The following is a 25991-nucleotide window of genomic DNA, read 5'->3' on the forward strand; positions in this document are numbered from 1 at the left end:
TCCATTGCTCTTGAACTGAGCATGGTGGCATTTTTTTTCTTGCCTTGCAATCTTTCCCAGATGGTTGGCTGAGATCAGAAACCCATGTTTTTACCAGCCAGAGTGAAGTATGTCAAAGTTGCTTTACGAGACTGTCTGACATGAAGCAAACTTAAGGCAAATATTGTACAAAAAGCAATTAAAATATTAATATTTGAATTTAATGACCTAAAGAGCAGAAGATACTGATTCTGCCTATTTTGTACTCACGGTGATGAACATTATTTCATTCAAAATCGTAAAATACAGTTTGATCACACAAAAACAGAAGGCTTCCTATAATGGATGGAGTACTCCAGAATTATTTTCTTGCATTCATCCCAATTACTGTATTTTTCTTAAAGTCAAACGGCTATCAATAATGTAAAACAAAATGGAACTCACCTCTTCTGAATAATGGTCGGAAGGAAGAGGAGGATAATCACATTGTTCGATCTTTTTACAGAGAGAATATAGGTTCATCTTATCACCGTAGAATGGACTTTGAAGTGCAGCCATCTGAATGAAATTGAGAGAGAAATCATGGACAGATTAGTATTGAAAGAAATTAAAGTATATCAGAAAGTGGTTTATAAATGGGACCACTACTTCAGTATAGTTTGTATGGGAAACAAACCTTAATTACTCAATCTTGAGTTAGATTCCTACATTTGCTTTTCATTATCACTTCCAAATAATCCTTACAGACTGACCAGAATATATTCCACTAAAGCAAAAATGGATTTAGTTCAGAATCCATAAATTATTCCAAATTTCAACCATTTAAGCATCACCCTTTGATTCTAAGTTGCCATTCATGATGAGCACTAAATACAACAAAAATACAGGGATTAATCTAAACTCGTCTTCTGCATTCGCTGCTCCAATGTCTCCTCTACATTGGAGAGACTAAACGCAGACTGGATGACCGCTTTGTGGAACACCTTCGGTCTGTCCGCAAGCATGACCCAGACCTTCCTGTCACTTGCCGTTTCAACACACCATCCTGCTCTCGTGCCCACATGTCCGTCCTTGGCCTGCTGCAATGTTCCAGTGAAGCCCAACGCAAACTGGAGGAACAGCACCTCATCTTCCAACTAGGCACTTTACAGCCTTCCGGACTTAATACTGATTTCAACAACTTCAGACCATGAACTCTCTCTCCATCCTCGCCACTTTTTTATCCCTTTTTTTCAATATTCATTTTCATTTTTTATCCACTTATTTTTATTTATTTTCATTTTTATTCATTGTTTTATCCCCCCCTTTTATCCTATTTTCAATATTTTTTCCCACCACCGTCCCCTCCCCCCACCCCACCCCACTAGGGCCATCTGTCACTTGTTCATGTTGTTCTTTCCAGAGTGCTTACCCTTGTCCTGCTATTACCACTTTCTGACCTTAATACCACCATCAGCACCTCCTTTAGCCAGTACCACTAACATTAACACCCCTTTGTCCTTTTGTTCATGACATTTTTGGCAATCTCTCCTTTGTCCCCATCTATCGCTGGCCTTCTATCCAGCTTCACCTACTCCACCCCACTTAAACAGTATACATTTCAACACATTTTTACTTCTCTTTAGCTCTGAAGAAGTCATACGGACTCAAAACGTTAATTCTGTTTTTTCCTCTCCACAGATGCTATTGGACCTGCTGAGTTTTCCCAGCATTTTCTGTTTTTGATTCATCTAAACTATTCATTATTCATTTAGATAATTTAACCCTTTACAAAAATGTCCCATTTTGCATGGTGTTTCATCACTTCCTTTGACCATGCACAATATCGTATCAGTCGTTAAAGGTGCTAAAGCAATTAAAGTGCGACCTTATTTCGCTCTGGATTTCCTGTGTCACTGTTTGAATGGGTGCAAAAGGTGTTTCTTACCTTTTGCTATGAAGAAGATGAGTTAGACAGCTGAACCACAATCTGTGATTAAAATAATATTCTAACATTGATATTAAAAATTATGGAAAAACAGTCCAGATTAATAATACAAAGAACAGAATACCGCGGAGGCTAGAAATTTGAAGTAAATACAGAAAGTACTGGAAATATCTGCCCTTTCACCTCCTCTCTCCTCACTGTCCAAAGCCCCAAGCACTCCTTTCAACTGAAGCAGCGATTTGGGTGTACTTCTTCCAATTTAGTCTACTGTATTCACTGCTCAGAATGTGGTCTCCTCTACATTAGGGAAACCAGCGACTGGGTGACCACTTTGCGGAACATCTCGCTCAGTCCATAAGCACAACCCTAAGCTTCTGGTGGCCTGTCATTTTCAATTCTCCACTTTACTCACATCATTGTCCTTGGCCTGGTGCACTGTTACAGTAAAGCTCAAGTTAAGCCTGAGGAACAGCACCTCATCTTTCAGTTAGGCTCTTTTTGGCCTTCTGGACTTAATGTTAAGTTCGATGATTCCAGACCTTAAACTCTGTCCTCCCATTTTGTTTCCCTTTCTTTGCATGTTTTGGTTTTTCTTTTATTTTTGCCTGCAGGCAACAGCACACCTACTTTAGGGATAAAAGCAAAAAACTGCAGATGCTGGAAATCCAAAACAAAAACAAAAATACCTGGAAAAACTCAGCAGGTCTGACAGCATCTGCGGAGAAGAATACAGTTAACGTTTTGAGTCCGCATGACTCTTCATCAGAACTGAAAAGTCAGAAGGGTCATTCAGACTCGAAACGTTAACTGTATTCCTCTCCGCAGATGCTGTCAAGACCTACTTTAGGGGCATCTTTTGTTTCGTTTCTTGACCCATCACCATTCCCTTTGGCCCTGTAAGGCTAAATCTTTTGTCATTCAATCTCTCCTGTCTTCCACCTTATCACAGACCTCCTCTTGCCCTTGGTTTCCCAACCACCGCCCCCACCCCCTACAACCCCAACCTCAAATTCCCTTGCTCAAATCCTACGTTTCCAACTTTTCACAGTTCTGATGAAAGGTCATCAACCTGAAACATTAACTCTGTTTCCCTCTCTACAGATGCCGCCTGACCTTCTGAGTATTTCCAGAATTTTCTCTTTTTATTTTGGATTAGTAACACCACGAATCCATTAATTAAAGTTGAAGATAATTTGACATTTTGAATCCATTCATATTTTTAGCATGGTCAGCAAAAATGCAGCATATTCAATTACCAAACAGCAGAATGCTGTTCAAATGTCCATGGTCAGTTGTCTGATCACAGCAATTGTGATGGTCAAATGTCCATGGTCAGTTGTCTGATCACAGCAGTTTTTAAAAATGATTTCTGTGTGGCATCTGTGTTATTTACAGTTAGTTATTTATTCTAATTAAACCTCTAACTTTGATCAGCCTACTCCTCAGACTCATGTGAACTGGTGAGGGCTGGGTATCCCCAAAACTTGTAATAGTTCAGGATCTCACCTACCAATCTATGTCTGTGTGCGCGCATGCGTCCCAGATACATAATCACATTTTTCTACACTTTTTTTGCAAGTCTCAATGTCTGGTTGCAGAATGCAACTGGCTCCCAGGATTCCTGCTGACTATGCTCTGAGCTTTGCAAGCTTTGCCAGGATTTATTCTTTCCTCTTTCTTATAATCCAAACCAGATTGCGGAGAAGAACTGCAATATTCTACTCAAAATTTAAGCAAATTAGAGCAAAAGGAAGAGGTTGAAAAAGATGTGGAATGGTCAATTTATGGGGGAAAAAAGGCAGCAACAGGCCTCTTATTTATAGCCATGTGAAATGCAAAAAGGGTGAAAGGGCAGGTTTGACAGGAAAATGCATTTAGAACTACAACAGTCCAATTTTAACTAAGGATAATTTGTTCATCATACTAAGATCTTCGATTTTCATTGAAAATTTTAAATTTCCACCATTATTTTTGGGAAAAATACTTTTAAACCAATTGCCTGTCTTTCAAACATGTTCAAAAGATACTGCACTGGTTGGCAGTTTATTACCATTGCTCTTTCCGAACTATTCAAATCTCACAACTCAAAATAAATAGAAACATGCCAAATCTTTGTTAAAAGTGCATGAATGTTGCTAACACAGAATGGCTGGCAAAGTAAACCTCAGTCTTATTTTTATTGAATGCTACTGTTTTGGGGCCGTTCCCACTTCCTCAATGAATACATTATGCGCCATAATATACTGAAATGTGCAGCACCACAGATTTACACCACCTATTAAATGAGTCATAAATTCAGGGATTTTAACCAGAGAAATCCTCCAATAAAACCTGTACAAGTTCATTTTTAAATTTAGAGAAGCCCGATAAGAGGTGCAGGGGCTTAACTTGCTTCATTGTTACAACAGTTAATTTCTGGGGTTTGGCTGTTTGTAGTCAGCAGTTATTATTGGGCTGGGGTATTGTTCTAGGGAGAAGAGCCCAGGATCAACTTTAAATTGGCAAAAATAGAGATGTAATAGTGATATTTGTTTTCATGAGTTTGAGATCACCACCAGGGACTATGAAGACGCCAGCAATGTCATGAGTAAAATTCAACTTTTATTAATAAGTGCAATATATTTTGTGATATGATTAATGTATATTGTAGAAGGAAACAAGCTGATAAAAATTAGATTTTTTAAAAGTTGCTTTGTGTAAGAGGTCATGCAGTTTTGAGTGAATTGTTTTGAAACTAGTTCTTTTCAATCATTAATAGGAAGTAAATTTAACAACAACTGGTTGTTTGTCAAATTTGCGACAACGGAAACACAATGAGGGAGTGTCATACAGAGCTCAGTTCAGAACTGAGGAAAGTCTAAAAAAAAATGAATGTGTTAAGGAAACAGCAAAGTTCTGAGTGTTAACAAGAGTAAGAGAGGTTTTCTCTCATACCTCAGTGTTGTCCGTTTATATATGAAGTGTGAAGGAAAGTCTTAAAAATTAATACAACTTGAATTAGTCAAAATCCTGGAACTCCTTCCCTAACAGCACTGTGGGTGTACCTACACCACATGGGCTGCAGTGGTTCAAGGCAGCAGCTCACCACCACCTTCTCAAGGTCAATTAAGGATAGGCAATAAATGCTGGCCCAGCCAGCGACACCCACATCCCATGAATGATATAAAAAAAAATTTTGAAGAATAGTTTAAAGGGATCTTGACTCAATTTTTCTTTTCCCATTCTCTTTCTGTACCTGATTGACATTGAATTCACCCAATATAATTCACACCTCCTTCTCAGTCTTTGTAATATTAATTTCACAATCCTTCAATCTTATTGGTTAAGGAGATACACTGTTACTTTCATTCATGTCTCAGATGCCCAATAGGCCAAACTTTGCTGTCAAAGTAATGGTGAGGCTAACAGTGCTTGTCGCTATTTATTTACAAATGGTACGGCAGTTACAGGCAAATGAAGGTGCAGGGAAATCCAAAAGTTGTTGTCCATTAACTTTGCAAAGGCAGTATCATGCTGGTTGCCTCACCATTAAAGTTCATTAAAGCTGCTGCATTCGCATGGTAGACACGAACGAATCTTGTCACAGAAGTCAGTCTTGTTCATATTAGTCTAAGTGCCCTTTTAATGATGTGATAAGTATAAACTGTAGCCAATCAACCCCTCTGGCACTGAAAATTAATTACGAGTACGGAGTCCTTTTTCTTTAGGGTTTAATTGTTTGAGATTTTTAAAAAAGAACATTTTAAATTCTAAAACTTCTATTTCCTTTTACTTTGTCTCTTTTGTTAATCTGTCTCTCTTGACTCAATTTTTCTTTTCCCATTTTCTTTCTGTACTTGATTGACATTGAATTCACCCAATATAATTCACACCTCCTCAGTCTTTGTACTACTAATTTCACAATACTTCAATCTTATTGGTTAAGGAGATACACTGTTACTTTCATTCATGTCTGAGATGCCCAATTTCTCTCACTGCAACAATGTCAACTCTCACTTTTAGCAACTTGCCAAGTAAAAAATATGAAAATATGAACTGGCAAGAGAAAGTCTAACTAACAACAGGCATCATTAGATGCCCTGCCATAGCAAATAGTGGTCCATTCTTACAAGCGTCAAGCATGCATCCATGTTCTAAATTATGTCACCTGAACTGTCTCTGCTTAGAAAGTGCTATCATCCTGAAAACTTCTTTAGCTGCAATTTGTATTCACTTCTTTACATTTAAGATGTAATTATCATTTTTCACAAGTGAGTCCTATTGCTTGTGTAAATGAACTGTTCCGCAACACAAAGCAAGATAAAAACACAAATAACTTGGCAGAGTTACAACAGTTGGTCAAAGTACAAGATGAAACACTACTTTTCCTGCTTTGGTTCTATTTAGCTACAAGCTTGGTACAAATGAAATACTGACTGAGAAAGACTTATGCCAGGAATAAGGAAGACAAAGTAATTTTGAACATGGCGAAATAACTTGGCTGAGGTCATTGAGCAAAACAGTTGAGTCAAAAACTAGAATTGATGCCTCCAAAGAAGGTGCATGCAGGAAAAGGTGGATGAAAATGTTAGAAACATCCTGTCAGCATTAGCTCCACGGTACCAGTTTTGCCCGAGTCCCTACGTTGTGAGTTCAAGTCCTACTTCAGAAAGTGAGCACTTAATCTAGGCTGACATTCTAGTGCAGTTCCGAGGGAGTGCTGCACTGTCACAGGTCATGCCTTCCAAAGGATGTGTTAAACTCCATTTTCAACTACCCCCCTAAGTAAACATAAAACATACTGTGGCACTATTCAAAAAGCTAAGGAGTTCTCTAGGTGCCCTGGCCAATATTTATTTCACAACCAACACCACTAATAGAGTTAAATTAGTCTTTTATTCCATTGCAGTTTGCGGAACCTTGCTGTGCATCCCTACATAACACATTTCAAAAAAATAACTAATTGGCTGTGAAATACATTGGGATGTCCTGAGGTTGCGAAAGGGGCTATATTAACGCAATTTAATTCTGTGATCATGTTCATTCAATCTTCCTGTATGCAGGAAAAATAAAGGACATCTTTTTATCTGATTAATTTTATCTAAATATCTGCTGTGTAATAAGTAAGTTCTATCAGCTGGTAAATGTGGATTTATATATATTTTAGTGAATATATGTCACAATGCTCAAATATTGCAAAATGCTGAATTACTCTGAAATATAGTGGCTATTATGCTAACAAATGCAGCAGACAAATTAAGCACAGCAAGATCCCACAATTTAAAATGCAGCTAATAACCAGTCATTTGTGTTTGGTGTTGTTGGTCAGTACACTGAGGAAAAGTTCCTTCTATTCTTACAATAGCATGATAGAATCTTTAATGTCCTCCTGAATCGCTGGGTTTCAGTCTAAAATCTTAAGAACGATACTCTCCGTCAATGCAGACATTTTCAATACTGTGCTAGAGTGTCAGCAACAATTATCTGAATTCCTGGAGTGGTTGGATAATTAGTGACTAACAGAGTCAATGGTGATCCAGTCTGCATTACATATGGGAATAGAAATAGCTTTCCACTGGGAGAATTGAGAATCCTGGATTGTTTAGAAATGTGTATTTCAAGTTCTTATAAAGCCATGTGTGTGGTTTCAGAATTATGAAGAAAAGCTTCAGGTATTTAATTTCTGCTTCCCCCATTTTAAGTTCCCTCCTCTAGTTTCTTAAGTGATTTAAGAAATTAGGCCAGAGTATTTGAAGTTTGATGAAACAATTACTTTCATCAAGATTTCAATAAAAATAAACTAAGTGTACTATCAGCCACATGACAACCATACAAAACTGGAACAGTAAAATACCGGTTTTCCGTACATTGATAACTGTTAAACTGAATGTGCATTCAAATTTGTACTGATATCAATATAAAAGTAAAAATTCAAAGGACTTTTATTGGATTTAAGCCTTGGGAGATTGTGATACACAGACCTCATTTTGTAGAGTTTAAAAATGGCAGCCACATCTAGAGAAATGGGAATAGGAATTTGTGTGATATGGTGGGAACTATTGAAATATCCTCTGCACTCACAATTATTTCCATCAAGTATGTAAAACCTAATTTAGAATGGTTCTTATAATTCTATAATTTGTGTTAGCCTTGTTAAGGAAGCATTTAAAAGTTTTTATAAATAGCAGCCAGAACAGTTTTTAACAGAATTGAAATATTATTTGGTCAGTCAAATAAATTCTGATCCATTTGTTAAATGGCATCCGACTTAATGCAACTACGCACCCAGCTATTCATAATTCACAATCTTGGTACTTCTGGCTTTTCGATTTCCACAAGTGTGGTTAGCATAGCATTTACCATCCAGTTTAATTCTGTCTCCCTCCATTATCAGGGCAGTCCCACTGATAGTCATGAATGTTTAAGAATTGTTCCAATGGAAGAACACTTAAACCACTGAAATGTGGTGTATACATGTATGTAAACAAAATTAAGAATATTATGAATTATTCTGTTCTAATTGCTTTATGCTGAACCAGCAGAATATTTATGTTGGATAGCTAATGCAAAACTGTGGCTGCTGTTTAGAAAAAAAATAATGCTTATGCTGTAATCAAATGTTTATTTCTATCCTTAAGAATGAAACACTTCTGCCAGATGGCAACCTGAATACTTCACAATTAAAGTCTAAATTTCAGTATTTAAAAAAAAGTTACTCAGAACATTCCATTTTTATTTGTATATTTTGAAGAATAGAATGAAGTGCCGCAAAAACATGCAGATCATTACCGAAAAATGTATGCATTTCAAATATGATACTTCAAAAAATAAATAAGGCAATTAGCAATGTCCAACATCTGTCCTGCTTGATTGGGTCGCATGGACTGTTACATACATGTATCTTCAACCAGTAGACTTTAAAATCCTCCACACTCTTTCTTTTTCACTGATAGTGACTCTGTCCTTGGGATTCAGTATTAGTACCTTTTAAATCCCTTAACATGGACAGCATCAACACTGCAGTGAGCAGAGTGGTGCCCTAAAGTCAGTCACCCTTTTCTGCATGTGCTAATAAGTTTGATTTTCAAAGGACAATGTGTACATTCCCCAGGCACACAGACCTTCTGCGAAACACGCAGACCATCCTATGCTACTCAGTGAGCTTTAGCAGGGACAGGACAAGCTGAAAATGGCTCTCATCTGTCGGCTGCTCTTCGAAATGTATCCTTAACTGTTTGATTCCCAGAACTGGTATTTACATGTCTGAAGTTCTACAACACAGTGGAGTAATTTAGTGATGGATGTTCTAACATAATGTCCAAATATCACTAACACCTTATTTGTGACTTCTAGAAATAGTTAAAATGTAAGCAATATTATGTTACTAAACATAATAAACACAAGTCCATAAAACATTTCAGAATATTACTGACAGGAAGCAAATTCACTAAAGAGTTAAACTGGGCATATTTTCATGCATTTTCTGCTTTGACAGATGAAAAATGTCAACTGTCCTGTTTTTATTTTCTAGCTTTTGCACTATTCATCTGGTTCATTAGTGCATATCGCTGCTGCCCCTGACAGCTGCTTGCCCTCTCTTCCCAGCAGCTGAATTTTTCAGGCTAATTTGATTCTCCTCACTGAGACGATCACTGAAATGATTGACTTGCTCCCTGACCTCAAGGGTCCAACTTTCCTTATTAGTATTCCTGGTGTGTTCAAGGTAAGGGAGCGCAGTGTCTGTCTTCAGGGCTGGTGGCTGCACTCTCTCTTTTACTGTAAGCCACCAACCTACAACCTTCTAAGGAGGCAACTGCTGCTCTGTACAATGAAGGAAACATGTAAAACCTCATCTTCAGATGTCAAGGTCCGTGTAGATGAGTAACTGATTTATATTATCAATTTATGCAAATAATTTGTGACACTGAACAACAAGGCATTAATTAATACCAGGAAATTATCCTATTGCATTATGCTCCCCGACCAGACACACATGCATTTTTATACCTTAATGGCCTTCAGTTAAAAAAAAGGGTACTGCTCATTCTAGCAGAAGTCAGATTGAACAATCTTGTTTAAAAGATTATTTGTCAACTTGATGTAAATTGTGCATCAACGAATCAGAAATATTTTCCTGAATAGCAAAATAACGTGACCTGCTCTAACATGCATTGTTAAGTACGAAGTGATTTTAAAAGGACTAACAATGATCCAATGAGCGCAAAATGAACGAAACCATTTCCATTTTGATTCCCTTCCCCCCATCATGAACCATCATTTTTAGGAGCAAGTAGACCCAAAACACAGGCTCCACAGTACTTACATGTCAGCCAAAAAGGTTATGTAAGAACTTCACATGGGATTACAATGAATATCTCCATAGTTGACTACAATCATACCTTATATATTGGCCTGAACTGTATGATCAGCAGTGAAGCAATGACACTCACCGCTGACCTTGAAGATGATTGTCCACAAAAATCTAGTGACCTCTGACATGTAGATTTTACCTTTCCCAACATTAATTTGAATCCGGTCCCAAGTCAAGGAGATCTCCCGGTATCAACTAACAGTGATGTCATCAAGCAGGGTGTGCAGCACTGATTACCCTTCACTTTTTGACAATTACCCTTCACTTTTTCTAAATTTTACAGAGAGCAAAATAAAGATTGGGATATGCACAGTAAAAGCTGAAATATCAAACAAAATTTGATAAGGTTTAAGAAAATAATAGGGTGTTATCATAATGAAGACTGATACAACACACAAAAGAAAATTACTTCTCCAAGACCAGTGTTATTCAGCAACATTTTGGCGTGGTGCAAAGTTACAAACCCAGTAACCTCATTAACAAGGTGTATCCTTTTTTTGTGGGTTTTAACAACATATTACTGTGTAAAAGGGGAAGTTCTCTTCAGTCCAGTAATTTCTAAAGATTGCCATCTACAGGGACTTCAACAGCACACACTGTAGTGGAGCAGGGAATCACTTACAGCAACTTCTGGACATCCGCGTTTAATTACTCATGTGCAGACTCCAGAAATTGCTCTCAGCTTCACAGGCTAATGAGAGCGAACTCTCTGAGCGGAATTTAATCCAAGCAACAGGGGAATTGTCCGCCAGCTGGAGAGCCGGCGAGAGCCTCGTGTTGTCTCCTTTGGGAAAGGCCCGCCGTATTAAGTGCCAGTCAGGTAGTTAAGTGACCAGCAGCAGGCCTTCCCCAAGACTAAGGACCTCGGGGCATAAACCCCAACTGCGAGCTGCCAGCCAATCAGAAGCTAGCAGCACCACCAAGGGAACGGTGGTGGTTGCCAGCAATGCACCCACCAGAGGCCCAGGGTCAATGAGGGACCCAAGGCCACAGGTAAGTGAGGGCAGGATGGGGAGAGGTTTTGGTGTTGAGGGAGAGGGGAGGAGGGTGGAAGGGGAGATCGGTGGCAAGGGTGGGGGTTGGCTTTTAGTGGGCCCTCACCTTCCCGATGCTGGCCCCCTCAATCAGACACTGAGTGAATGAGGGATCACCTTCCCCCAGGAGCCTGGAAGCAAACATGCCAGGGTCTGCTTCTCAGGTAACAAGCATGGCGACTGCCCCGCCCGCCATTGGTTGAATTCCAGCGATGGTGGGATGAGGCCTTTAAGTGGGCATTAATTTCCCAATTAAAGACTTCAATTGGCAGAAGGGGTGGGAAGCCTTTCTTCCCCGGACATAAGCAGGGCAAGAGGCAGGAACGCAGCAGGTCCCCACTCAGTCTTCTCACCCGATTTAAACACCCTACCCGGCCTCCAAGCTCGTCCCAGGGGAGGGCATTAAATTCTGTCCTTTTGGTTTTGCTCTCATGACAGCAAAATCTGGGTCATTATTTTGTATAATATTTAAAATATGTACAAATAGAAAACTCTGATCCAACAACTTGAACATTTGACATTTTGGGATGTTATTAAACCAGATTCCTGTGGTCAAGTATACATATTTTGATTTCCAAATAGGGAAAAATATGTCTGTTCACTTGCAGTGAGGTCTGAGCTACTTATTTGTGTTGTGATCATTTAGCTCAGGATGAACCTGGGATCAAACCTTGGGCTGTCATGATCTGGTTTTATGTTGGCCTTCCATCACTAGTACCCGTACCTTAACAGTATCTCTGACTGTTTCATATTGACTACTCAATTAGTTAGCTCAGCTTTACTTTCAAAATCTGATCAGGATAAAGGAAATTTAAATATATATCTCTCCATTTGAAATAGAGCTGCCAGTCTAACATATATTCAAACAAACCACAAATGTTGGCCTACTCAGACACGATGGGCTGAATGGCCTCTTTCTACACCATAACTTTTCTACGGTTCTTTGGTTTTTATTTGAATTTTTGACATCTCCCTCATACTTTTTGTAGACATCTGTTCTGAAGCTATTGTACCAGATTTAAGCTGGGATACTTTCTGTTTGTGAACCTGGCTAAGCACTCTCGCAAAAAGAACCCAATGGTATAACATATCAGACCAAAGAAAATTTAATTTTTGTTGCAGAAATGTCACAACGGAATATCACAACTCCAAAATATCATAGCCAGTACGTGTGTGCAAGGGATGAGAGGCCCCTCAAGTTTGGGAGGAATGCTGCAAATTAAGGAAGTATTTGCGAGAGTGCGACTGCAACATAAAGTGATGGCTAATATGGCTCAGTTGCACATCAACTTGGGCAGCTGAGCCATTGAAAGACTTAAAAATAATCTCCAGTTCCCTTTAGTTATTAATTTTTCTTTTAATCAAATCAGAAGCCTTGCCTGATGAGCCAAAAAGCTGAATGGTTATCTATTTCCTGGAATTGTAATTAAGATTACTTTTCACACCAGTATTCCAAAATAATAATATTTGTACAATTATTAATTATTAAATTACATTTATGTAATTACATATAATGCATTTATATTTAATAAACACAATGCAAAATATTTCATATCATGCCTCTGTTATAATTTGAAGTGTACTTTTAATATATTTTTAAAGCTATTTATATTATTGTTATCAGCTCTTTATATCGGCCTCTATTGCTGTGAGCGACGGCCATAAATTCCTTCAGCACTGGTCAGACAACAATAACATTTCATTTGAGGTAATTTGTTTACAAACAAAAAGCTGTCTTGCAACATCAACATCAAGCTACAAGTTAGGATTGAGTGCAAGACAATGAGTAAATTGCATATGTCTTTTAATCCTAAAGCTTTTATAATAATCTTAATTGTATAATCCCACAAAAATTACTAATGAGACTTCCTTCACCAAAATGATTCTTATTCACTTTTTGAAGTGTCTTAAATAAAGTGCAGGCCAGTTATTTGGAGTTGACATTTAAAATATATTCTTCTGTTAATTCAAATTTGTTTTTTCTGAATGTAAAATCTTACTTTCCAACAATTTAGATTAAACAACTTAGTTAAAACAGCATTTACCTTGCCATGCTGGAAAAAAAACCCTTTAATTCGAAGGGGAAGACTGTACACATATGGTCACCCTAGTGACCAGAATATGAGTTTGAACTATACATACATGGGCTACATCTCCCATCCGATCCCATTTTCTCCCAAGTAATGACAGTTAGTAAACCTGCAGTCCTCTGCAGGCAAAAGAGCAAGAAGGTCTAGGCTGTGAATTTTTAAAGGGGCAATTTTTGCTACTGCTTATCCTCTTTTGTATTGTAGAAATACAATGACCAAACTTTGAAAACTGTATCTATTCCTCACAGTACTAACACTGTTTTGGTCATTTTATTTTCCAAAATTCCAAATGGAGGGACCTTGCTTACAGCACAGAACACAAGCAAGGTTCCTCCCTTCACCCGACAGATCTGAATCACTGAACTGGGACTACAGGCCTAGATCTCATTTCGAACCAAAGTATGAAGGATGGTTTAAAAAATACGAACTGCAGTATCCTTTAAGCAACATTTTTGGAACACTCCTTGGAGTGAAGTTTTATAAGGTTATTATGTTTGGGACTGCGTCATTAATTTAGGGTAAAATGAAATGGGTAATTTGACCTGTCCTGAAGTTTGCCCGGCAACAGGCCGGGGTGATGCGGCTGTTAAGAATTAATGGGAGGTCCAGGTTGTTTGTTGGGAAAAACATTTAAGGTGTTCATATTTGGAGACAATGGGGGCAGCATCTGTGTTTACAGTGGTTAGACTACAAGTCTCCAAAGTTCCAGGACGGTGTTGAGAATGTCGGGTTGAATACAGTTACACCTCATACCGTCCATTTACTTCCAAGATAAAAGAGATTTGAGATCTCAACCATATCTAATCAGCATTTTTACCTGGATACAAAGCCCATGTGATTCGCTTTGCCATGGAGATGGACTGTGAGAGGTGATGGGTTCCTAAGATATTCTTGAAACTCTCAGGCATAGGCAGCCTGCCAGGATCCATGAGCGAGGAAGCAGCTAGAAGCCAAAAGTTCACCACACAGGAATACAGATGGGAGCTCGCACTTGGATTAAAACAATCAAATTAGTGAGGATTTGAAATGAGGCTGTAAGATCCGCCTACCTTGCGTGAGAGGGAGAATCCCCAGGAAAACCCTCACCATGAAAGATGGTTTAACGGTTACCAGGCTGGCAAAGGAAAGGAATGGAAGTAAATCCTTGGGAGCAAAAAATCACTTTGGACTAGGCCCGGGAATATTGAATGGCTATTTAAAGGACAGCGTAAAATAAAACTGTGAAGTAGGTTATTAATTATGTTAAAAGGAAAAAGGTCAAAATTCTGTTCTGTAGTTTAAAGTATAAATGGCCTACAGTAATAGTATTTAGACAATAGTGCTATTAGTCTGTTGCAGTAAAAGGCTTAAAATGTGAAATTTTGTGATGTCATCCTTTCAGCTATTAACTGGAAGTTAAAATTGCTTTTTAAAAGTTACTTATCTCCACAGGGATCATAACAGGAGTTAAATACAGCTTGAAACATTAGAGGACTTCTGAGCATTTCACTAGGTTTATCTGCAAATGCAGCACTTACCTAAAGGTTGAATTGGCAACCTACCCAGAGACAACTATGTAATGGAGTGTTGAAAACATTAATGCAATTCATTCAAATCAGGGGAGGCGATGGTGTAATAGTATTGTCGCTGGATTAGTAATCCAGAAACCCAGGGTAATGCTCTGGTGGAAGATGGTGGAATTTGAATGCAATAAAAATCTGGAATTAAAAGTGCAATGATGACCGTGAAATCATTGTCGATTGTTGTAAAAACCCATCTGGTTCACTAATGCCCTTTAGGGAAGGAAATCTGTCGTCCTTACCTGGTCTACATGTGACTCCAGAACCACAGCAATGTGGTTGACTCTTAAATGCCCCAACAAGCTACTCAGTTGTAACAAACCGCTACAAGGGCACAAAAAAGGAATGAAACTGGACAGACCACCCGGCATTGACCGAGGCACCGGAAATGACAACGGCAATCGCAGCCCTCTTGACCCTGCAAAGTCCTCCTTACTAACATCTGGGAGCTAACATCTGGTGGCTTCCCCACCATCGGGAACATCCTTCCTGCATCTACCCTGTTTAGTCCTGTTAGAATTTTATAGGTTTCTATGAGATCCCCCCTCATTCTTCTGAACTCCAGCGAATATAATCCTAACCGACTCAATCTCTCCTCAGTCCTGCCATCCCAGGAATCAGCCTGGTAAACCTTCGCTGCACTCCCTGGTTCAATGAAGAGTGCAGGAGGACATGCCAGGAGCAGCACCAAGCATACCTAAAAATGAGGTGTCAACCTGGTGAAGCTATAAAACAGGAGTTGCATGCCAAACAGCACAAGCAGCAAGTGATGGACAGAGCTCAGTGATCCCTCAACCAACAGATCAGATCTAAGCTCTGCAGTCCTGCCACATCCAGTCGTGAATGGTGGTGGACAATTAAACAACTCACTGGAGAAGGTGGTTCTGCAAATATCCCCATCCTCAATGATGGAGGAGCCCAGCACAATAGTGCAAAAGATAAGGTTGAAGCATTCGCAATAATCTTCAGCCAGAAATGCCAAGTGGATGATCCATCTCTGCCCCCTCCAGAGGTACCCAGCATCACAGATGCCAGTTTACAGCCAATTCAATTCACTCCACATGATATCAAGAAACAGCTGAAGGCACTGGATACTGCAAAGGCTATGGGCCTTGACAATATTCCGATAATAGGACTGAAGGTTTGTGCTCCAGGGCTTGCCGCGCCCTTAGCCAAGCTGTTCCAGTACAGCTGCAACACTGGCATCTACCTGGCTATGTGGAAAATTGCCCAGGTACATCCTGTACACAAAAAGCAGGACAAATCCAACCCAGCCAATTTCTGCCCCATCAGTCTACTCTCAATCATTAGTAAAGTAATGGAAGGGGTCATCAACAGTGCTAAGAAGTGGCACTTGCTTAGTTATAACCTGCTCACTGATGCCCAGTTTGGGTTCCGCCAGGGCCACTCAGCTCCTGACCTCGTTACAGCCTTGGTTCAACATGGACTCCCAAGGTGAGGTGAGAGTGACTGCCCTTGACATCAAGGCAGCATTTGACCGAGTGTGACATCAAGGAGCCCTAGTAAAACTGGAGTCAATGGGAATCAGGGGGAAAACTCTCTGCTGATTGGAGTCATACCTAGCACAAAAGGAAGATGGTTGTGGTTGTTGGAGGTCTGTCATCTCAGTTCCAGGACATCACTGCAGGAGTTCCTCAGGGTAGTGTCCTAGGCCCAACCATCTTCAGCTGCTTCATCAATGATCTTCCTTTCATTATAAGGTCAGAAGTGGGGATGTTCGCTGATGATTGCACAATGTTCAGCACCATTCACGGCTCCTCAGATACTGAAGCAGTCCATGTCTAAATGCAACAAGACCTGGACAATATCCTGGCTTGGGCTGACAAGTTGCAAGTAACATTCGCGCCACACAAGTGTCAGGCAATGACCATCTCCTTCAAGAGAGAATCCAACCATCGCTCCTTCATGTTCAATGGCATTACCATCACTGAATCCCCCACTATCAACATCCTGGGGGTAACCATTAACCAGAAACTGAACTGGACTAGCCATATAAATACTGTGGCTACAAGAGCAGGTCAGAGGTTAGGAATTGTGCGACAAGTAACTCACCTTCTGACTCCCTAAAGCCCGCCCACCATCTACAAGGCACAAGTCAGGAGTGTGATGGAATAGTCTCCACTTGCCTGGATGAGTGCAGCTCCTACAACACTGAAGAAGCTTGACACCGTCCAGGACAAAGCAGTCCGCTTGATTGGCACCACATCCACAAACATTCACTCCCTCCACCACTGGCAGACAGTAGCAGCAGTGTGTACCATCTACAAGATGCACTGCAGGAATTCACCAAGGCTCCTTAGACAGCACCTTTCAAACCCATGACCACTACTACCTAGAAGGACAAGGGCAGCAGATAGTTGGGAACACCACCATCTGGAAGTTCCCCTCCAAGTCACTCACCATCCTGACTTGGAAATATATTGCCGTTCCTCCACTGTCGCTGGGTCAAAATCATGGAACTCCCTTCCTAACAGCACTGTGGGGGTACCTACACCACATGGACTGCAGCGGGTCAAGAAGGCAGCTCATCACCACCACCACCAACAGCAACTAGGGATGGACAATAAATGCTGGCCTAGCCAGCGAAGCTCACATCTCGTGAATGAACAAAAAAAAAGACTAATCTTGTACCTTAACTGTGTTTAGTTTAACTTCGCATAAAAAAAGGAAATTATCAACACATCATCACCAAAATAAATAATTCTAGTAAAGTCAAGGCCATGCTGAATGCCATATGTTTGACTATTACAACCTTCCTTAGGATTATAAAACCAATGATAAAACCCCTCACATGAAAAAGTTATTTTGCATGAGCTGAAAAGAGCTATCCCCTTACCTAATTAAACTGCATATTTTATTGGTTATTCCTCACACAAAAAAGTTTTGCTCTGTAAAATTTTACTACAGCAGTCATTCTGACAGGTTTTTTCCTCTTCCTTATGAGGTGCAATATAAAAACAAACATCTTTTCACAATATGGCACAGGCGGAAATCAGAAATATTGAAATGCTATATTTCAATTCATAAATATAAATATGGTATAAATCTTCAGTTATGACTGAATCATACATATGTGAAAAAGTATAACTTTCTCAACATACAGTTCAGAAATGTTGCCAAAGAAGAGGCAATATTATTGGAATAAGGGAACTCTGCCAGCATTAGCAGCTAAAATCCAATTTATCGTTAAATGTTGCCACCAAAAGATATCAATTTTGGCAAGAAGTTGTCTTCATTTTAGTTTCTATTTATATTTACGGAGAACAGATGTGGCAAATTTCTGTTAGGTGCAGAAGTAATTTTTCAGGTCCCCCTCCCCTCCCCCCTCCCCTCTCCCCTCTCCCCTCCCTTCTCCCCTCCCCTCCCCTCCCCTCCCCTTTCCCCTCCCCTCTCCCCTCCCCCCCTCCCCCCCTCCCCAATGGCAATGTTTTGGCTGTTGAATTAACTTCCCAACATTATCATTGCAATTACCCCTACATTGGATTCTAATAAATGACTAAGTGAAAGATTAGCACTCTCAAATAGGAGAACCATGGTGATGACTACCACAATATGTCTATGTCATTTTAAACATACTTCCCCAGAAATGACGGGAAAAATGGTGCGAAGAAAGCATTTACAAAGCAAAACTCTGAATTCTCTTGCCATAGTTTGGATGAGTTTTAACACAATTTGGCCAGCATCCAAACACAGAACACACCAGGATGGCAGCGAGTTCAATCTCAAATGGAAGAGAAAGACAGAAGAAAATATAAATGCTACTGTGCCACTCTGCAATTAACACAGCATTAGCTAATCTGAAAGCACAGTGGTGGCAGTTGTGCTTTGGACAGACCTGTCTTCCTGGCTGATGGTAGCTATTATTACACAGGCTGAAAAAAAACCTAAGGGAAAAGCAAACCACTAGAAAGTTATTTTATTGGGAACTTTGAATAAGCATACTTTAGTTAAAATGTGGGCATCACCAGCAGCACATCCCAATTGCCCTAAGGTGATCTTCTGAGTCAAGAAGATCATTGCAACCCGTGTGGTATTCTTTATAGTGGATTGATAAAACTGAGTGCTTTGCTGGACCACTTCAGAGGACAATTAAAAGTCACATGCATACCAGACTGGGTAAAAACTGCAGGTTTACATCCCTAAATTATACTAGCAAACCAGTTTTTACAACACTTGTTTCCAACTGACATCAGCTTTTTCATCTGAAGATTTTTTTTAAACTGAATCAAAATTTTCCAAGTGTCATAGTGGAATTTGACTAAGGTTATTAGTCCTGGTCTCTGGATTTACTGATTCAGTAACATAACCACTACACTACCATACCCATGTTTCAGATAGAAAATCAACAACATTAGTGTGTTGATTGGAAATTGATTTTTTTTTCCCCCATTAATTTTAGTACAACACATTACTTCCATTACATACCACCACTCACTCTCATTTTCCTGAATTCAGGAATAAGAAGGGGAAGATGGCAAAGTATACATTTAGTTATGAAAGAGATATTAGATCAATACCTGCTTTATAACCAAATGATGTGCTCTGAAAATCATTTTAACAAGAATCTTCTTAATAGACAAGATTCAGACGTCATGGTTCGCTCAGATCCTTCGCAGATCTTTGGAAAATATTCTAGATATACACCATCATAGTAAACTGAAGTCAGTTACATTTATTTCCTCCAAGCTGTTCAATACAATAAAATATTCTGAACAACACGCAAGGGACCACTTTAAGTCCATGAGGTCTCCATGTTTGTCGGATTTGATGAATTACTGAACAAGTCATGTGCCTCTGGCAGAAAAAACACATATTTCTTTGGTGGGATACTTGGAAAATTCCTTGTACTGTTATACTTCGTGTCAAACCTGCAGTCCAGTTTTTTTTCCACTCGCTTCTACTTTCCAAGATTCCTACTGCACCAGGTATGTCTGTCAGACTGTCACTTAGTTTCAGACTATTAAAGCTGTCAATTTGGTAAGGGAAGAAAACAATTACAGTCAACTTCTGTTTCCAATCAACTCCCAGTCCCATGAAAAATATAACCTTGAAGTTAATTATGTGGTCTTTCAAGTCCAGTCTCACCACTCACCCACACGATTCTTCCTCAAATTTGCTATCCGGTCACCCTTGTTCTCTTCACAGACTCTATCTGAGTTTTAAAACCAAAAGTAGTATATATACTTTAAAACAGTTGCTGCTCAGCACGGGTTCCTTTGTATCCAAGCCAATTGGGTAAAATCACAATTAATACCGAGAAAGAAACAAAAGCAGGCTTTCAAGTTATGAACGTAACTACACAGAATGGGAAGCCAGTCATATTCCAAATCATAAAGTATGTTATGCTTTTAATATCAATTTATGAAATCTTTCTGGTCATTTCAAATTTGTTTCATAGCACGCTGCATTTCCCTCGGTTAGAGTAGAATCCACATTCTTGCACAGAGGTGGGTGGATGAGCTGATCACACGTGTCTCATTTTTGTGTGACAATATATTTAGACTGAAAATCAGAAACCACTAAATGTGGATTGTATGCTTTGTCCTGAAAGCAATTAATTTAAGGGAAAGGACTTGGTAGCGCGTACTAATGGACAACTACGGCACACATCTCTTCGCCGTGTTGGATTTAAACTGTAATTCAGATGTCCGTCATAGCTGGTATAGAGAAGCAGTGTTTTGTCTGGCAGTGGTCTACATGATGCCTCAATAGGAAGGACTGATGGACTCTTCCAGACCCATACAGTTCTTCAGTTCTGAGGTCACTGAAATAGACGTTGAGATCTGTGGTAGTGAAATGAAACCTTATGTGTAAGCTTTTTTATGGATTCCAGTCCAATTTCACATTATTTGTTCACTTTGAGATGTCAATTTTCTTTTGAATACCCAAGGAAGTGTAATATCAATTTACAATTAAGCACAGTTTTCTGTATTGATTTTTTTTTGCTAAGGTTGTTTTTTTTCTTATAATGTGGCTTATAGTTTAAAAGCCTATGTCATATGACCTAATCAAGCAGTTATTTTTCTGCAATCTGATCAGCAGAACACAAGAGGACTTTGTGTCAAATCTGTAAGCTAATTGCAGTTAAAAAACTTTCTATTCAATATGGGTGACAATGCAATACGATCCACTGTGTGTATAAAGTCACATTTCACTTCATATGGAGCGTGGATGGCAAGATCTTGGGAAAACTATCTGGTGAAGTCCTAATAACGTAAGCCTTCAATAGTTATTTTTTGGCAACATGATTCCTGCTGTGCATTCTACTTTTAACTTGGCTTGAATCAGCTTATTTTTATTTAATGAACTTAGTATATTTTTTCCTCCTCAGTAAACAGCACCACTGCAGTAAGTTTACAGAGTGCATTACTTAACACAATTTCATTTACTCTTTATTACTCAGAAAAAATGGTTTGAAAGGGGCAATTGGATGTGGTTCTTTCATCTTTAGAGTCTGAATTGGAATTGTGGCCAGGCTGATAATGATAAATGTTTACTTTTGCTCCAAGTGTCTTGTCACCGCACACTCAACCCAATTTTGAGCAACCAAGCGTCTAAGACCGATTATTGACCACAAACGAAGAGAAATTAACAGCTTTATAGGTGACCCTTAAGGATGACTGGTGCAAGCACTGGACATTGAGAAAAGTAATTCAAATGCATTGTTTGAATAGAATGGAGTGCCAAATGTGAACATGAAGAAAAAATTGTAGAGAAGCACACTGATTTCTTGCACCTTGAAAAGCAAAACAAATTTATGAGTTTTATATACAGTATTGTATTAGGCATCTCATTCATCAATATTCTGATGAACAATTTGCACTATAGGGAATTTAAAAAGTCAGCAATTAATCCCTTGTCCAAAAGATGATACCTTTAGATCATTCACTTGCGGATCATTTCATAAGAACAGAAAATTATCAATAACATTAAAAAGAAAGAAAAATTACCAGTTATTTTCTTATATTCTCTGTTCTACCTCAGAACTAATGTTATCAACATATTAAGATGTTCATACTTTATAGGCTTACCTCATATAGCAGACAACCTAGTGACCAGATGTCAGATTTGAAATTGTATCCATTTTCATGTATTCTCTCTGGGGACATGTAGTATGGGGTACCCACTTTAAAAGGAAAAAAGAAAGTTACAACTTGTGCACCACAAAATAAAATTTTTAAGAAGCCGACTTCTCAAAGTTTGGTGTTTTATTTATACATCGTTTTTATGCAAGGAATCCTCATTACTTACAAGAAGCATATACACATCCCCACACAAATGAAATATAGTTTTAATTAAAGATTTCAATCTTTGGTTAATCCAATCAAGCAAGTTTTCAACTTTACACTTTTAGGCACCACTCTAAACATTATGCTTATGTAGAACAGAACTCAAACCATACGTTTCAGTACAGTAATTCCGTGCTTAACGTCATAGTTGGGCTCCATAAAAGTGCAACTTTAAGTGAAAGAACTCTAAGTGAGTCAGATTTTCCCATTACATTACAACCAATATAAAAGCTGTAGGTAGGTTCTATTGGTCCTTTTTTGTCAGAAAATAACTATTAAAACATTATAACCTGTAAGCTGAAATATTGTACATTTAAATTCCTATGTAAATGAAATAACTTTTAATATATAATAAATTTAAAAATATAAAAGAAATATGGCTTCCCTCTCCCCCTGGCCACTTCTCTCTCCTGAACATTCGATAGGAGTAAGGCCTCAGGAGTAGAATTGCAAGCAGCGCCGACAAAGGGGAGCACTTTTCCTATTTTAGATTTTAAAAGAGTAAAGCTTTTACTCCCTCACTAGACATCTGCTTCAAAAGATTTAGCACCACAAATTAAGATTTCCAGCTTTGGTGCGATTGGAACCAGTGTCCCCAGAGCATTAGCCTGGGCCTCTGGATTACTAGTCCAGTGACTTTACCACGATGCCACACCTCCCCCTCAAAGTGGTACCCAGTGTTTATTGCCATAAGTCAAGACGACATTAGTTCAGCCAAGAAAGTAATCATAATGCTAGCTCTGAGCATTGTTGCTGCCACTTATAAAGTAAACCCTAATAACCAAGTTCTCTTCACTGGTATTGCTTTCAGAATTTCACTAACAATGTAAATGAGAGTCACTCCTCCTAATTTATCTCCTGTTCAGAAATCACTGGGAGCTTTAACAAACAACTACATATTTCTTTCAGCTCAGTGCACAAACTGAACCCTATCTAGTTGCATTATTCTTAAAGGTCTTCCACAAGTCTAACCCTACAGCTATATACAGAACCAATCAACTTCAGTAAAGCAAATGAATAGTCTCTGACAGTAATTCAGTGGCGGCTTGCTTTAAAAGTTATACACTTCCACCAGTTTTAAATCATAATAATTTGGAGGCACCAACAACAGTAAATTTAAGCCTAGGATAAATGTACAAAGTCGCATTTAAGCAATTATTAGGCATAAAGATGCATTTAGCCCATTTGAGTTGCCAAGGGTCAACAGTAATCACCTCTTGTTACCATAAAATATGATACTAATAATTGGCAGTGAACATCATGCAAGCTTGTGGACGTGGAGAATCCACAGGAAAATCTGCAGGGGGCAGGGAAAACATTTCAGCATGCAGACAAGTAGCTTCAGAAAGGTACTGACAATCAGGCTGATCTACTGCGAATCACAGGAAGCATCAAACATTTGCCAACAATTCCACAATTGAAGTATAATTTTAGTGCACAAGCAAATGTTGAGTTTAGATTCTGTCCAAAGTCAAATAAAGTTATACCAATGACAGAGATATTATTCAAATATTAAAACCAATACTTTTATCTGGAGATGAAATCATTTCTTGTTCTGAAGTTGCACATATATTTAAATAGTTATGTCAGATTCTCCCATCCTCTGAAAAATTTGTCAACAGAATATGTCCACAACTGAAAAATTTAATACCCAACTCCCTACTGGGCTTCTAGATACCAGATTCTAACAACAAAAACCTTAAAAATATGGGGCAGGATTTTACGCGTCAGCGAGCAGGGGGTGGGGCCCACTCGCCAATGCGTAAAATGATGCACGGTGACGTCGGGCGGAACCCCAATGTCACGGCGCCCCATTTAAAATTTCAGGAAGGCGGAAGCGCAGTGAAATCAGCTGTGCGCCTGCTGACCTGTCAATGGCCAATTGAGGCCATTGACAGAGGCAATTAAGTAATCAAAGGACCTGCACGTCCAAACTGAAGGTTGGCGGGCAGGCCAGGAGCCCCGGCGTGAACTGGAAAAAGCATGAAACCTCATCCACGGGCGGAATGAGGTTTCATGTGCTTTTAAAAAAGTTTAATAAAGTTTTTGGTAAAATTATGGACATGTCCCAACTCATGTGACAGTGTCACATAACGGGACATGTTATGGAAATTTTACTATTTTAAAAAATGTTACTATTTCTATTTTTAGGTTTTTAACATTTTGAGCCGATCTCCCTGAGGCTGCATTTAGCCTCAGGGAGATGAGTGTGCTCTTTCGAGAGCATGTGCAAAGAGCGCACTCTGGATTTTGGGATTCCCCCCCACCACCTGCACAGGGAGCGCATAGCGCTTCCGTGCAGATGTCACGCTGGGTGGGCCTTAATTGGCCCGCCCACGTAAAATGGCACCGCGCCTCCAATTGAGGGTGCCGATCGGAAGCGCACCTGTGAGCGCACGCGCCCATCAACTTCCCCCCCCCGACGGGCTGGTTAAACACTCCGGGACATGTAAACAACACACCCTGAAATTAACAGTATGTCAGGTAAAATTAGCCATAAAGAGTGTAAACAGTGCGTAAATGTATAGCTCACAAACATGTTGGTGTACTGACTGTAGGGTGTGAATTCTCCCCGTGATTTCCTGCAAAGTGAGTTTTAATTTAGAAGGGCTGTTTAGGGAGACACAGCCAGAAGTCAAATACTGAACTTGTAGCACTGACGAGTAGTTTCTTTAACTCAGAAGCCCGGGAACATCTGTGGTGTCCAAAGGTAGGACAAATTTCATGATGTGGAGAACAAAACTTGTAAAATAATTAGGTAAGCCAGGAAACCCAAGTAGTACATAACCATTGCTCAGGTAATTTAATACATCTTCCGCAAAGGTAAATTAGGTTAAGTGCATGACATTGGTGACAGCAACTCGTCTAGGCCCAGGAAGATCATTCAAATGAAATAAAGATGGGGAGTCAAAACTTCAAAGAAATGCACTCTCTTAAAGCTCAAAATAATAGATAATAGAAAGTAAAATGTTTGGTATTCTAGCAGGAACCTACAATAAAGATAAGACTTCCGAAGAAGAGTCATATTGGACTCAAAACGTTAATTCTGTTTTTCTCTCCACAGATGTTGCCAGACCTGCTGAGATTTTCCAGCATTTTCTGTTTTTATTTCAGATCTCCAGCATCCACAGTATTTTGCTTTTAATTTATTTTTAACCTACAAATTTAGTTTTATGTACCAAGGATGGCTTTTTTGTCCACTGTTTTCAAAATATAGAGGGTTGTACTGTGGCACATTTTACAAATATAAACAGATGTTTACAGCACAGGAGACCGCCATTCGACCCATCATGTCCATGCAGGTCAACAAAGATCTGACTACACTAATCCCATTTCCCAGTGCTTGGACCATATCTAAATACTTCTTAAATGTTATGAGAGTTTCTGACTCAACCACCCTTTTAGCAGTGAGTTCCAGACACCCACCACCCTCTGGATGAAAAAAATTATCCTCTACTTCCTTCTTAGCCTTCTACCTCTTTCCTTAAACCTATGCCCACTGGTTATTGACCCCTCGACTAATGGAAAAAGTGCCTTCCTATCCACCCTATCTATGCCCCTCATAATCTTATACACCTCTATCAGGTCTCCTCTCAACCTTCGCTGCTCCAAGGAAAACAACCCCAGCCAATCCAATCTTTCCTCATAGCTCAGACCCTCCAGCCCAGGCAGCATCCTGGTAAATCTCCTCTGCACCCTCTCAAGTGCAATCACATCCTTCCTACAATGTAGTGACCAGAAC

General features: G+C 39.3%; 1 protein-coding gene across 3 annotated transcripts in view; it reads right to left on the reverse strand.

The window, feature by feature from the left end:
* Positions 1 to 25991, reverse strand: part of nek7 (NIMA-related kinase 7) — a 188469-nt gene that overhangs the window by 9093 nt on the left and 153385 nt on the right. For all 3 annotated transcript variants that reach the window (XM_078561716.1, XM_078561714.1, XM_078561715.1), the window contains exons 9-10: positions 21992 to 22086; positions 424 to 537 (exon numbers count right to left, since the gene is read on the reverse strand). In XM_078561716.1, the coding sequence (XP_078417842.1) occupies positions 424 to 537; positions 21992 to 22086 (209 nt within the window). The remainder of the gene's footprint in view (positions 1 to 423; positions 538 to 21991; positions 22087 to 25991) is intronic.

This window comes from Cetorhinus maximus, chromosome 17, assembly GCF_964194155.1.
Source record: "Cetorhinus maximus chromosome 17, sCetMax3.hap1.1, whole genome shotgun sequence".
In the NCBI taxonomy this organism is placed as follows: domain Eukaryota; kingdom Metazoa; phylum Chordata; class Chondrichthyes; order Lamniformes; family Cetorhinidae; genus Cetorhinus; species Cetorhinus maximus.